Genomic DNA, 12,468 nt, shown 5'->3' with positions numbered 1-12,468 from the left:
CTAGGCGGGCCTGAGAGGCCGGAGGGATCGTTTAGTGACCTGAGAACCTTATTCTCAGAAGGCGATCTATTTGATTTGAGACATTCCGGCGACCCTTTATCCTGGCGAGGCCAAAGAGGAGATCATCTTGTGAGATGTCGTCTGGACAGAGCCATAGCTAACAGCAGCTGGGCGGAGACTTTCCCTTCTGCTCGATGTCATTATATGGCATATGAAGCATCTGACCACAAACCGCTGCTCTCGTTCTTCGAACCTGAGAGAAAGCGGCGAAGAGGGCTGTTTAGATTTGACCGTCGTTTGAAGGATAACGAGGAGGTAAAGAAGCTGATCGCTGATAATTGGAAAAGTACCTCAGGAACAGTCAGCGAAAGGATCAGTAGAGTTCGAAGAGCAATCATGGAATGGAGCAAACTACAAGGCTTAAATAGCAGAGAGGAGATTGAAAAGAAGAAAGCAGAGCTTAATAGGCTGCTCAGTGGACCAGAAAACGACACAAATCTTATTCAAAGGATCACAACAGAGCTCTCATCGGCTTATGCGGCAGAAGAAGCTTATTGGAGGCAGAGGAGCAGATTGCTTTGGTTAAGTTTGGGGGATAGAAACACCGGATTTTTTCATGCTACTGCCAGGAAAAGAAGAAGAGCAAATGCATTTTCTGTAATCGAAAATGAGGCAGGCGAGATAGTGTATAAGGAGGAGGACATTGCAAAGGTGATTGTAAGCTATTTTAATGGCTTATTTACATCACAAGAGGGGAACAGAACTGAAACAGTGGACTTTGCTCTCAAGCCAGTAATATCAGAAGAAACCAATCTAAAGCTTATTGAGATCCCTTCGGCAGTGGAAATTCGAGAGGCTCTCTTCTCTATTCATGCTGATAAAGCGCCGGGCCCGGACGGCTTCTCGGCGAGTTTTTATCAGTCCAACTGGACAGAGATTGGTGAGGAAGTAGTACAAGAAATCAGAGATTTTTTTGAGTCCGGAACCTTCCCCCTGGGTATTAATAACACCCATATCCGATTAATACCCAAGGTAACGAGTCCACAGCGGGTTTCTGACTACCGGCCGATCGCACTCTGCAACGTATATTACAAGATTATATCCAAGATCCTCACTCGCAGATTACAACCGGTTCTGGATTCAGTAATCTCCCCAAACCAATCTGCTTTTGTGCCCGGGAGAGCGATCTCGGATAATATTCTCATAACACATGAAGTGCTTCATACACTGAAGACATCAAAGGCAAGGAAAAGATGCGCAATGGCGGTGAAAACCGACATGAGTAAGGCGTATGATAGGCTCGAGTGGGAGTTTATTGAAGCTGTTTTACTTAGAATGGGGTTCCATTCACGATGGATAAGCTGGATCATGCAGTGTATCTCTTCTGTTACTTACTCTTTCCTCATCAACGGCTCGCCTAGAGGAAGAGTTCGACCGAGTCGGGGAATCCGTCAAGGAGACCCACTCTCACCTTACCTATTCATTTTGTGTAGCGAGGTGCTTTCGGGACTTTGTAACAGAGCACAAGAAGATGGGTCTTTGAAGGGCATTCAGGTTGCTCGGGGCAGTCCTTTCATTAACCATCTCTTGTTTGCGGATGACACTATGTTTTTCCTTAAATCCGACAAGTCTAGCCGGGAAGCCTTGAAAGGAATTCTGAGGCGCTATGAGACAGCTTCCGGACAGAAGATTAATGCGGAGAAATCTGCGATAACTTTTTCAAGCAAAGCTCCAGCATCATTAAAACAGGCTATCAAGGATGAATTACAAATCCATAAGGAAGGAGGGACCGGGAAATATTTGGGTTTACCGGAGCACTTCGGGAGACGCAAGAGAGACTGGTTTGCAGGGATTGTCGACAGAATTAAACAAAAGGCGAGCAGCTGGTCAAATCGACACTTATCCTCTGCCGGAAAGTTGGTGATGCTGAAAAGTGTTCTTTCCCCCATTCCATCTCATGCCATGACCTGTTTCAAATTGCCTCTATCACTGATTAAGAGAATCCAGTCTGCAGTAACTCGGTTCTTGTGGGATGACAGAACTGGAAAAAAGAAGATGGCATGGGTGGCTTGGAACAAGCTTGCCCAACCAAAAGAGAAGGGAGGCCTCGGGCTCCGAGATTTTCAAAGCTTCAATGATGCTTTCCTAGGTAAACTCAGTTGGAGAATTATCAATAAACCACAAAGTCTACTGAGCCAAGTCCTCTGTGGGAAGTACTGCACAGAGGAGAATTTTCTGAAGGTTAAAAGCAGAGCGTCGGAATCACACGGTTGGAAAAGACCCGTGGATCAGCTTAAAACACCATGAAAGACTTATGGGGCCACCAACAGAACAAACCTGCAATCTCAAAGTCGCTAACCTTTTCAAACCGAACTCTGCTGAATGGGACATAGGAAAAATCAAAGAAATCTGTCATTGGGATGAGGAACGAATTCTAAAGATCAAAGCAAGCAGGTCGGGGGCTCCGGACAGGCTTTGTTGGCTGGGAACGAAAAATGGAGATTACTCAACCAAATCAGGTTATCATGCGGCTTTTGAAGCTTCAAATGATGTTGAGAACCTGCAAATTTTGGGGAACTGGAACCAAGAAGTCTGGAACTTGCAGACAGCCCCGAAGGTCAAGATGTTAATTTGGAAATCGCTGCGAGGTGCTCTACCAGTGGGAACAAGATTGGAAGACAGACATTTACAGGTCGACCCCCGATGCAAGAGATGTGGAGAACCTGAATCTATAATTCATCTATTCTATCAATGTGAGTTTGCAAAAGCTGTGTGGCAGGCTGCCCCTTTTGTGGGCGAAGTTGATTTTAGTGGAATGATAGATTTAAGGGAGTTCTGGAACCATGTGAAAACAAGACAATGCCTGCCTCCGACGGGTATTGCAGCAGTTCACTTGGCGCCCTGGATCATGTGGGGATTATGGACTGCCAGAAATAAACTTGTGTTTTCTAATATCAGAGTGGAAACAGAGGATTCTCTGACAAAAGTGATTGTAATGGCCCGTGAGTGGCAAGATGGACAGGTAAAACTATCAAAGGCGCACAAGAAGAGATTACCTCAACAAGGGAGTGCCTCAGATACAATTCTCAGATCAGATGCAGCCTGGAATGTAGTAACAGCTAGAGCGGGGCTAGGTTGGGTTTTGACCCATAACGACATCTCATCTTCTTACTCCCTGGTGGAAAACAACGTACTTTCCCCACTGATGGCAGAGGGGCTTGCGCTAAGAGAAGCGTTACAGACTTGTAAAGAAGTGGGCATCATGAACCTGAGGGTGGAGTCGGACTCAAAGATCCTAATCAACTGCGTGCTTAATGATACCTCCGTTCCGGAACTATATGGAGTTCTCGCTGATATTTTAATTCTCTCTACTTTCTTTGATTCTGTTTGCTTTAATTGGATTCCTAGAGAAGAAAACTATGCTGCAGACTTGTTAGCAAAGCATGTGCTTGGTGTAAGTGAGGCCTTTATGACCTCCAACTAATTTTTATTAAATGAAGTGTGTTTCAAAAAAAAAAAATCATGTTTCACAAGTTGTGTTAACGCCTTTCTAAACTGAACCAAAAGGTGGTCCACTTTTTTTTGAAAAGAGTTTGTGACTGGCGTTGCAAGGAACATGTTTAAAACTTACATCCTCAAAAGCTACTCTTGAGGCATTGAAGAGGGCACATACATACGTCCACTAAAACTGCTTATGGAGTTACCTAGAAAGATTACATGAACGAGTTCATTACCCAGTCTTGCCACTCGAATTATCAGCTCCGCAGATTGACTAGTCTTCATAGCACAAATAAAGTAATTGCAAGACCAGAGCTTCATGGATCGCGTTTGACCATCCCTTCAGCCACAAGGAACTTTGCAGTTGATGGATTTGTTCCAAAACCTCATTCTTTTTTTGCAGAGACGCTCAGATCGTTATGCTTCCATTTAATGGTTTATTACTAAACATGGTTCAAATGATAACATTGGTTTTTTACTTAATCTCCAGGGGCTTGTGAGGCTTCTCTAGAGTGTGTGATGTGATGGTAAACAAATCTCCTCCATTATTAACAATAACAGATCATCATCCCCTGCTTTCTCAGGATTTTGCTGAGAGAAAAGTATCTGAAACTGTATTTACAGGATACAGATCTAGTAGTATAACAAACTTGAAGAACCAACAGATGAGGAGAGATGATATGCTTTGTCTTGCTCTTTCTGATTTTTAAAGTTACAATCTCCAGACAGTTATTTTGAGCTATTTAACTTGCGAAAAGGATTTATTTAATGTTGTGAATAGATTCATCATAATCAATTAACATAGAAAAAGATGCATTACATAGAAAATAATGTACTCATAAACAAGTTGAACACTGAAAACATTTCACCAACGAACACAATGCATCTAGAAACACAGATTTCACCAACGGGTCATCTTAAATCTCATACAGATCGTTGTCACAATAGTCACTATCACCTGCTAAATTACAGGTCATGATCACTATCTAGCGTGACGGAGTCCTCAAATATAGAAAAATCAAAAATTCTCGGACTACCAGGTCGTACCAAAACTTTGATCCTCTCAGAACAGCGCTTCTCCAGATCTCCGGAAAAGTTAACATTGAAACAATGATTTAGATCAAGATGTTCAAGATCAGGACAATTATCAAGAATGGCTTTTAAACCAGCATCTGTTAAACCATTTGAAAAAAGTTGGAGGAAGCGAAGTCCATGCATTGTTTCAGCTATAGCTAGGGCATCATCGTCACTCACGTAAAAAGGAGGATCGAATCCAATTCTAATGCAGTTTAAATTCAATGTCTTCAGTTTAGGACAAGACTGGCCTACAACTTTCAGATAACCTCCCCACATAGCGAATTCTGTGATCTTGAGTTCTTCAAGCGATGGAAGCTTCCCAATGGCTTCTGCAAGTCCCTCAGTTGTTACCGAGATTAATGCAAGTTCAAGACTTCTCAGGTTACTTGACCTGCAAGTAATCGCGTGTAACAACGATAAGACAAAAAAACATATTCACAAAAGATATTTTCCTAGCACCACGTGACCTCTGCTATGAACTAACCTATACAAAATTTTGAGAAAGAGAGAGAGACTAATAACCTATCGGCGATGTAGTTGAGGAGAGAATCAGTACCGAAACACGAAATGTCAATCTCAAGCAAGCCTCCCTGGCTAAGATCGACTGCGTGACGGCACATGATCTCTAGGTTGTACTTCTTATCTCCAAAGTAACGAAAGTCAATCTTCCGCCACATGGCAGGGTCTTTGCAGACGCGATGCCATGATGTACACACTTTCTGAGCGTTTTCCAATATGTCAAAGGTGTCGAGCCTGCTCAGTATCGATGCCATTAATTCATACGGAAGCTCCGACCAGTTTCTACACTCTCCGTCTTCTTTCATCACTGGAGTCGATGGTGAAGAGGCCATTTTTGTCTGATGATCATACAGTCTCAACTCCATCTATTTAAATAAAGGGAGTGAAGTAGTATCATGTTCCAAGACTTTTGGTAGACATATATGTTTCCAAGGAAGACAGCAACGGCGCTAAGAGGAAGAGACCATATTCTCTGGATGGTCAAACTGCCTCTAGTTCAATAAATAAGTATGTGAAGCAGTTTCAACTTTCAAAAATTTTCCTATATACTAGGGCTTTTCACCACGCTAGTTTATGCATTTTGAATTAGTTTCAACTTTCAACTTTCAAGTTCCAAGACTTTTCTTCGTGAACATAACGAATACTCAATGACCATATGGTCCCAAGGAATATGACAATATCGACGCGGAAGAGTCCATTGTCTCTCAATGGTCAAACTGCCTCAGGTTCATTATATAAGTGTGTCAGTGTGTGAAGCAGTTTCAAAAAGACCATATATTCATGACATTACGTATCAACAACATAGTTTAGGCAAAGTAATTAGGGCTTGGCGGCTTGTTAAATCAAGGTATCATAATTCTAGTACAAACATGGGCCTTGGAAAATAGTCAGATTCAAAGACCTGGTCGAAGAAAGATGAAACGATCACACATAAAACTTTTATCGAGTGTAGTTATTGCAGAGAAAAAAAAACCTTGCAAATGCAAAAAAGACATTAGTACTAGGTCGGTCACATAACCAAAGGATAAACAATTTCATTGAAACTAGGAACACCTAAAGATTTCCTAAAGATTTCACATGGGTATCCACTAGAACATCATCGTCACTCTCGATGTAAGGCCACAAGTAAGCACCGCGAGTTTAACTTCAATGTCTCCAGATTTGGACAAAACTTACCTACGACTTTCACAGACTTTGCTGACGATGAGCAGTATGAAACCTCGAGAGATTCTCAGATTACATGAACTGCAGATAGTTGTGCATGCAAGAGTTAGAAACATGATATAATATTTACAGAAGAACAGTAAGATACAAAGGGATTACTAGACCAGAGCTCATGTTAAACAAAAAAATGATGTGAAAAGTATCTCATGTTAAACAAAAAAAATATTTCAGATCACAACTTGGGTGCCAAGGGGTTACAGATTACAAGACCAGAGCTCGATATGGTGCTAGTTTGGCCATTTCTTCAGCCACAAGGAACTTTGCTGTTGATTGATTTGTACCAAAACCTCAGTAGTTTTAACTGAGATTCACTGACCGTTCCGCTACCATATAATGATGAAACATTTCAACCTGAAGCAGAACAGGGCCATAGATATTACATAACTCATTTTTGCGTTTCTTGTTATTTCTGATTTTTAAACAGAACATTATTTTGGACAATTCTAACTTGCAGAAGGATTTATTTAACATTGTAGAATAGATTCATAATAAGTTAACATAAAAAAAAAATAATAGTTCTGCAAAAGCAAATGACGCATGCTATTAGACAAGAAAGTCTTCAGAAACCACAGTGAAGAGATAACGAACGAAGACAATGCATCTCGAAAACATAATTCATCAACGGGTTGTCTTAATCGCTGTCAGAGTAGTCACTGTCACTTTCGAAGACACCGTAAGAATTAACATCTGGCACGAAAGGGACCTCATCGTCAGATATATCAGCATGGATCTCCCTCTCATCATATGGGCAGTCAGGAGAGTCAAAAGGTCGTCTCAAAACTTTGATCCTCTCGGAACACCGCTTCTCCAGATCCCCGACAAGTTTAAAGTTGAAACATAGACGCAAATCAAGATGCTCCAAATCAAGACAATTATCAAGAATGGCGTTTAAACCGACCTTTGTTAAACAGTTTCCAAAAAGCAGGAGGAAGCGAAGTCCATGCATTGTTTCAGCGATAGCTAGAGCATCATCATCGTTCCCGTAACCAGGAGGCCGGATCTCAAGGGAGTGTAACTTCAGTGTCTTCAGTTTAGGACAAGACTGGCCTACAACTTTCAGAGAATCTCCAGACAATGTGTAGCGCGAGAGCTCGAGTTCTTCAAGCAATGGAAGCTTCCCAAGCGCTTCTGTAAGTCCATCAGTTGTTATCATAGAGATTAAGTCAAGTTTAAGGCTTCTCAGGTTACTTGACCTACAAGTAATTGCGTGTAAAAAGTTAAAAACTGAAGAAAAGTAAACATATTCACAAAAGAAATTGGAGAGAGAGAACCTATAGGCGATGTAGTCGAGGAGAGAGTCAGGACCGATATACCACATGTCAAGCTCAACCAAGCCTCCTTGGCTAAGATCGAGAATGTGACGGCACAAGGTCTTGACGAGGTACCGAAATTTTCCTAGGTCACGCAAATCAATCTTGCTCCACATGGCAGGGTCTTTACAGACGCGACGCCACGATCTGCACACTCTCTGTGCGTTTACCAATATGTCAGTGTAGTCGAGCCTGCGCAGGATCGATGACGTTAATACATAGGGCAGCTCCGACCAGCTTCTACACTCTCCGTCTTTCATCACCGGTGTCAAAGACGAAGAGGAAGAAACCATTTTGCTCTGATAATCAAAGTTGTCTCAAGTCCATCTATTTAAAGGGCATTGGTTAAGTTCCAAAACTTCTCGTAGACATCTCCATCACTCAATGACCATATGGTCCCAAGAAAGATGACAACGGTTAAGAGGAAGAGACAGACCATTTACTTTAACGGTCAACTTGTCTCTAGTCCATTTAAATTAGAGAGTGAAGCAGTTTCAACTTTCAACGTTCAAAACATTTAGTACTCCATACTTTTTTCATGGTATTACATTTCTACAACATAATTTAGGGCAATCTAACATTAGGGCTTGGGCAGCATGTTAAATTTCAAATCAAGATATCATATAGTCGAAGAAAGATGAAACAATAACCCATTAAACTTTTCTATTGGGTGTAGTTATGGAAGAAAGACAAAAACCTTGCAAACGTGAAAAGACATAGTAAGTACCAAGGTCGGCACATAACACAACCACACAAGTTCATTGAAACTAGGAACATCCAAGGATTTTCACATGCGTATCCACCAGAGCATCATCGTCACTCTCGATGTAATAGCGCAAGTAAGCACCGGGCCGGAAAGGCATGGGCTGAGGGTGCTTTTGCACTAGGTCGTTTTTTTTTTTGTTAAGAAAATAGGGCCCTAATTTTTTTTAAAAAAACGTAAACATTAGGCTCCCAATTTTCTAATATAGGATAATACAATTATATTTTGATAGAAAAAAAAATTAATTAGTACAATGCTGAAAATTTTATGAGCCGAGCCTGAGTAAAGCACAACTGCTTTGGAAAATCTAGAGTCTGTTATACGATGGCACATTTCAAGTTTAAGGATTCTCATGTTACTTGAGCTGCAGATAGTTGTGTAGAAGTTAGAAACATGAAACGATCTTAGAGGAGAACTGGAGAAGTAGATCAATAAGATGCAAAATTTAATTTCCAAGCATACCAATAACCTGAAGCGAATCCAACCAATGTTTTTAATACTCAATTCTATTTAGTTAAAAACACTTGATTATCAAAACCACTGACTCATAACTCGCAGTGAAAACATTCCAAAGTAGGAGTAACACAAAATTCACAAGTGCACTCATCAGAAGAGATCCATTAAATACCGTTTAACACAACTCCTTGGCACCAATGAAAAAGAAAAACATCATCACATTGTTCAAACGAGAGTTAAAGAGACTACTAAACAGAGAGAACAGAGGAATCTGAACAAGGCAAGCGAAAACCACATGTGCCTCTGCATTGTTCAGTAACTAGTAGACTTAGTAGAACTCATCCGAATAATCATCGCTGCAGTCTGATAAATCATAGACGTTAGCTCCATATGGGTAACCAGCGCTTAAGTCATCCCAATAATAGTTGTTGGGGCCTAATAAATCCTCAATGTTAAATCCATATGGGTGATCAGCGGTTGAGTCATCCGGTCGTCTCAACTCTCTGATCCTCTCGGAGCATCTCTTCTCCAGATCCCCTTCAAGTCTTACGTTGAAACACTTGCGTAAATCAAGGTGTTCCAGGTGAGGACAACCGTCGAGAATGGCGGTCAAGCCCCTGTTGGTTAATGTGTTCCCGACGAGCTGAAGGTGGCGTAGCTCAGGCATGCTTTCAGCAATCCCTAGAGCTTTTTTGTCATTAAGCTCTTCGTCATTAAACTGGTGGTTAGTTTCGGAGTTTAACCTCAGTTTCTTTAGATTTGGACAAGACTGTCCTGCGACTTTCAGAGCCTCTCCTGACATTGCGCCGTATGTAACCTCGAGGTATTCAAGCAACGGCAGCTTCCTAACTGCTTCGACGAATCCCTCGTCTGCTATTGGGTAGCACATTATGAGTCTAAGGCTTTTAAGATTACTTGACCTGCAAGTAATTAAAGCAAGCACTACATTATGAGTCTTAAGGCTTTTCAGATTACTTGACACATAAGTAATTAAAACAGACGCTGAACTGAGTTTCAAGGCTATTCAGATTACTTGAGCTACAAGTAATTAAAACAGACTAAACTATGAGTCTTAAGGCTATTCAGATTACTTGACGTACAAGTAATCACTCACAATCACTCAAGCTAATAAGATATTTCATAAGAGGCAGAGAGAGAACCTGTCGGCTATGTAATTGAGCAGCTCATCAGTACCAAAGTACCACAAGTCGATCTCAAGCAAGCCGCCTTGGCTACGATCAACTGCGTGACGACACATGATCTCTAGGTCATACCCCATGCTTCCCAAGTCTCCATCGTTGTACATGTCAACCCTCCGCCACATCGAGGGGTCTTTACAGATGCGGCGCCACGATCTGCACACTTTCTGAGCTTTCTCCAGTATCTGAATCGAGTTAAGACGGAGCAGGATCGATGAAATCAGTTCCGGCGGAAGCTCCGCCCAGTTTCTCGGTTCCTCAGGTTTCATCAGCTGAGGCATGGAAGTAGACGGCGTCGGAGAGTAGAAAGAAGAAGAAGAAGCCATTTCGGAGGGTCAAATCTTCATGTCGGCGAAAGTAAGAAGTGAACTTAGGTTTTCGGACATTTCTCCTTCAGTGTCTTATTTACGGTTTGGTCCTTCGTAACACATGTAATGACAAAATAGATCAGGCTAAGAACAATAAAGCCCATTGTTTTTAAAAAATAATAATATGGGCCTGGACTCATAATCACAAAACTGATGTTTTACAAATCAAATCCTTTCTAAACCGAACCAAAAGGCGGCCCCGTTTTTTTAAAAGAGCTTTGCAAGAGACATGTTAAAAACTGTTAACGCCAAGGAGAGTATTTTTTTTACTTGATGACAAAGTAGCTAACGGTTCCTAGAAACAAAAAAAATGTTATAGATCACGACTCGCATTCCTTCAAGACCAGAGATTGATGGTGTTGGTGTGCGTTTGGCTATTCCTTTAGCCACACGGAACTTTGCTGTTGATGGTTTTAATTAGTTCTCGCAGATAAAATATAATGAAAGCTTTAAGCAATACAGGAGAGGATAGTATAGATGATAAATATCTCTTGTGATGGTTGTCTACTGAGAAAAAACAGTGTTATTACATAATCTTGGTTCTCAACTTCGCGTTCTTATGTGATATATATAAACAGAACAAGCTTAAGAAAATCTTTTTGAACGATTCTCACTGGCAAAAGGATTTATTTAATATTGCAGGATAAACTCACAAACTTTTCCTAAAAGGATCCATACACATCATCATTATCATACGAATCGTCATCGTCTTCATAATAGTCATTGTAATGATCATCGGATGAATCCGTAAGGATAGCAGCCTCATCGTGTGGGTGATCAAGAAACGAGTCAAAAGGTCGTATCAAAACTTTGATCCTCTCGGAACACCGCTTCTTCAGATCTCCTAAAAGTGTAACGTTAAGACACATACGTAGATCGAGATGTTCAAGGTTGGGACAATTATCAAGAATGGCGTTCAAACCAGTGCTTGTTAATTTGTTTGCGAAAAGCTGGAGGTGGCTAAGTCGGGGCATTGTTTCAGCGATTGCTAGAGCATCATCGTCACTCACGTACGGTCGGCACGCAAAGCGCCTATATATACGGTTTAGCTTCAGTGTCTTCAGGTTAGGAAGGGACTGGCCTACAACTTTCAGAGACTCAACTGAGAGTGAGCAGTAGGAGACATCGAGTTCTTCAAGCAATGGAAGCTTCACAATTGCTTCAGTAAGTCCTTCAGAAGTTAGAGGAGAGCACTTCACTAGTTTAAGGCTTCTCAGGTTACTTGAGCTGCAAGTAATTATTAAAACAGTTACAAAAAAATGTAGCGAATAAGAGACGGAGAGAGATAGAGGCTTTACCTATCGGCGATATAGTTGAGGAGGGAATCAGTAGCGAAATGCCAAATCTCAATGTCAACCAGTCCTCCCTGGCTACGATCGACTGCATGACGGCACATGATCTCGAGGTTGAACCCCACGTCTCCTAGGTTACGCATGTCTATCTTACGCCACATCTCAGGGTCTTTACAGACGCCACGCCATGATGTACACACTCTCTGAGCATTTTCGAATATATCAATCGAGCCGAGCCTGCGCAGGATCGATGACGTTAAGTCAGACGGAAGGTCTGCCCAGGTTATGCACTCTCCGTCTTCTTTCATCACCGGAGTCAAAGACGGCGGAGTAGGAAACGGCCTCAAGTAAGAGGAAGAAGCCATATTTGTCTGACGATCAATCAGTCTCAAGTCCATCTATTTAAATAAAAAGGGAGTGAAGTAAGTTTCAAGTCTCAAGACTTCTCGTAGACATCACCATCACTTAATGACCATATGGTTCCAAGGAAGAGGGCAACGGCTAAGAGGATGAGACCATTTTCTCTGAATGGTCAAACTGCCTCTAGTTCATTAAATAGGTGTGTGAAGCAGCAGTTTCAACTTTCAAGACTTTTAGTGGAGTATATATCACTCAAAAAGACTTTTAGTGGAGTATATACCTTATCTATACTAGACTCTTACAAATTCCGAGAGCTAAAACTAATGTACATATATATACTTTTCAAAAGTTTTGTGGAACAATTGATCAAAAATATAAAAACGTTGTGGTGATATATGTAGC

General features: G+C 41.4%; 4 protein-coding genes across 4 annotated transcripts; all 4 read right to left on the bottom strand.

The window, feature by feature from the left end:
• Positions 1-4,413: 4,413 nt before the first annotated feature.
• Positions 4,414-5,505, bottom strand: LOC103848434 (F-box protein SKIP19). Its single transcript, XM_009125340.2, has 2 exons — positions 5,098-5,505; positions 4,414-4,966 (listed from the first exon to the last, which is right to left on the bottom strand). Exons 1-2 carry the CDS (start codon positions 5,457-5,459, stop codon positions 4,465-4,467), a joined length of 864 nt encoding a protein of 287 aa, XP_009123588.2. The 5' UTR covers positions 5,460-5,505; the 3' UTR covers positions 4,414-4,464.
• Positions 5,227-8,691, bottom strand: LOC103848441 (F-box protein SKIP19). The gene is made up of 2 exons (XM_018659322.2): positions 7,590-8,691; positions 5,227-7,511 (listed from the first exon to the last, which is right to left on the bottom strand). Exons 1-2 carry the CDS (start codon positions 7,919-7,921, stop codon positions 6,950-6,952), a joined length of 894 nt encoding a protein of 297 aa, XP_018514838.2. The 5' UTR covers positions 7,922-8,691; the 3' UTR covers positions 5,227-6,949.
• A 254-nt stretch (positions 8,692-8,945) lies between these two features.
• Positions 8,946-10,449, bottom strand: LOC103846484 (F-box protein SKIP19). Its single transcript, XM_009123418.3, has 2 exons — positions 10,008-10,449; positions 8,946-9,767 (listed from the first exon to the last, which is right to left on the bottom strand). The coding sequence occupies exons 1-2, from the start codon at positions 10,370-10,372 to the stop codon at positions 9,176-9,178; spliced, it is 957 nt and encodes a 318-aa protein (XP_009121666.1). The 5' UTR covers positions 10,373-10,449; the 3' UTR covers positions 8,946-9,175.
• A 589-nt stretch (positions 10,450-11,038) lies between these two features.
• On the bottom strand, positions 11,039-12,237 carry LOC103846493 (F-box protein SKIP19). Its single transcript, XM_009123430.3, has 2 exons — positions 11,713-12,237; positions 11,039-11,641 (listed from the first exon to the last, which is right to left on the bottom strand). The coding sequence occupies exons 1-2, from the start codon at positions 12,102-12,104 to the stop codon at positions 11,077-11,079; spliced, it is 957 nt and encodes a 318-aa protein (XP_009121678.1). The 5' UTR covers positions 12,105-12,237; the 3' UTR covers positions 11,039-11,076.
• Between the last annotated feature and the right edge of the window lie 231 nt (positions 12,238-12,468).

The sequence above is a fragment of the Brassica rapa genome, chromosome A09 (assembly GCF_000309985.2).
Source record: "Brassica rapa cultivar Chiifu-401-42 chromosome A09, CAAS_Brap_v3.01, whole genome shotgun sequence".
NCBI lineage: Eukaryota > Viridiplantae > Streptophyta > Magnoliopsida > Brassicales > Brassicaceae > Brassica > Brassica rapa.
Note: the sequence above shows the minus strand (reverse complement) of the source record. Positions and strands in the feature narration are given on the sequence as shown.

Bases quoted from the DNA above. Each gene is read 5' to 3' on its own strand.
- LOC103846493 (XM_009123430.3), bottom strand. From the start codon at position 12,104: ATGGACTTGAGACTGATTGATCGTCAGACAAATATGGCTTCTTCCTCT. The intron at 11,642-11,712 runs GTAAAGCCTCTA...AATTACTTGCAG, and splicing joins CTCAACTATATCGCCGATAG to CTCAAGTAACCTGAGAAGCC.
- LOC103848434 (XM_009125340.2), bottom strand. From the start codon at position 5,459: ATGGAGTTGAGACTGTATGATCATCAGACAAAAATGGCCTCTTCACCA. The intron at 4,967-5,097 runs GTTATTAGTCTC...GATTACTTGCAG, and splicing joins CTCAACTACATCGCCGATAG to GTCAAGTAACCTGAGAAGTC.
- LOC103848441 (XM_018659322.2), bottom strand. From the start codon at position 7,921: ATGGTTTCTTCCTCTTCGTCTTTGACACCGGTGATGAAAGACGGAGAG. The intron at 7,512-7,589 runs GTTCTCTCTCTC...AATTACTTGTAG, and splicing joins CTCGACTACATCGCCTATAG to GTCAAGTAACCTGAGAAGCC.
- LOC103846484 (XM_009123418.3), bottom strand. From the start codon at position 10,372: ATGGCTTCTTCTTCTTCTTTCTACTCTCCGACGCCGTCTACTTCCATG. The intron at 9,768-10,007 runs GTTCTCTCTCTG...AATTACTTGCAG, and splicing joins CTCAATTACATAGCCGACAG to GTCAAGTAATCTTAAAAGCC.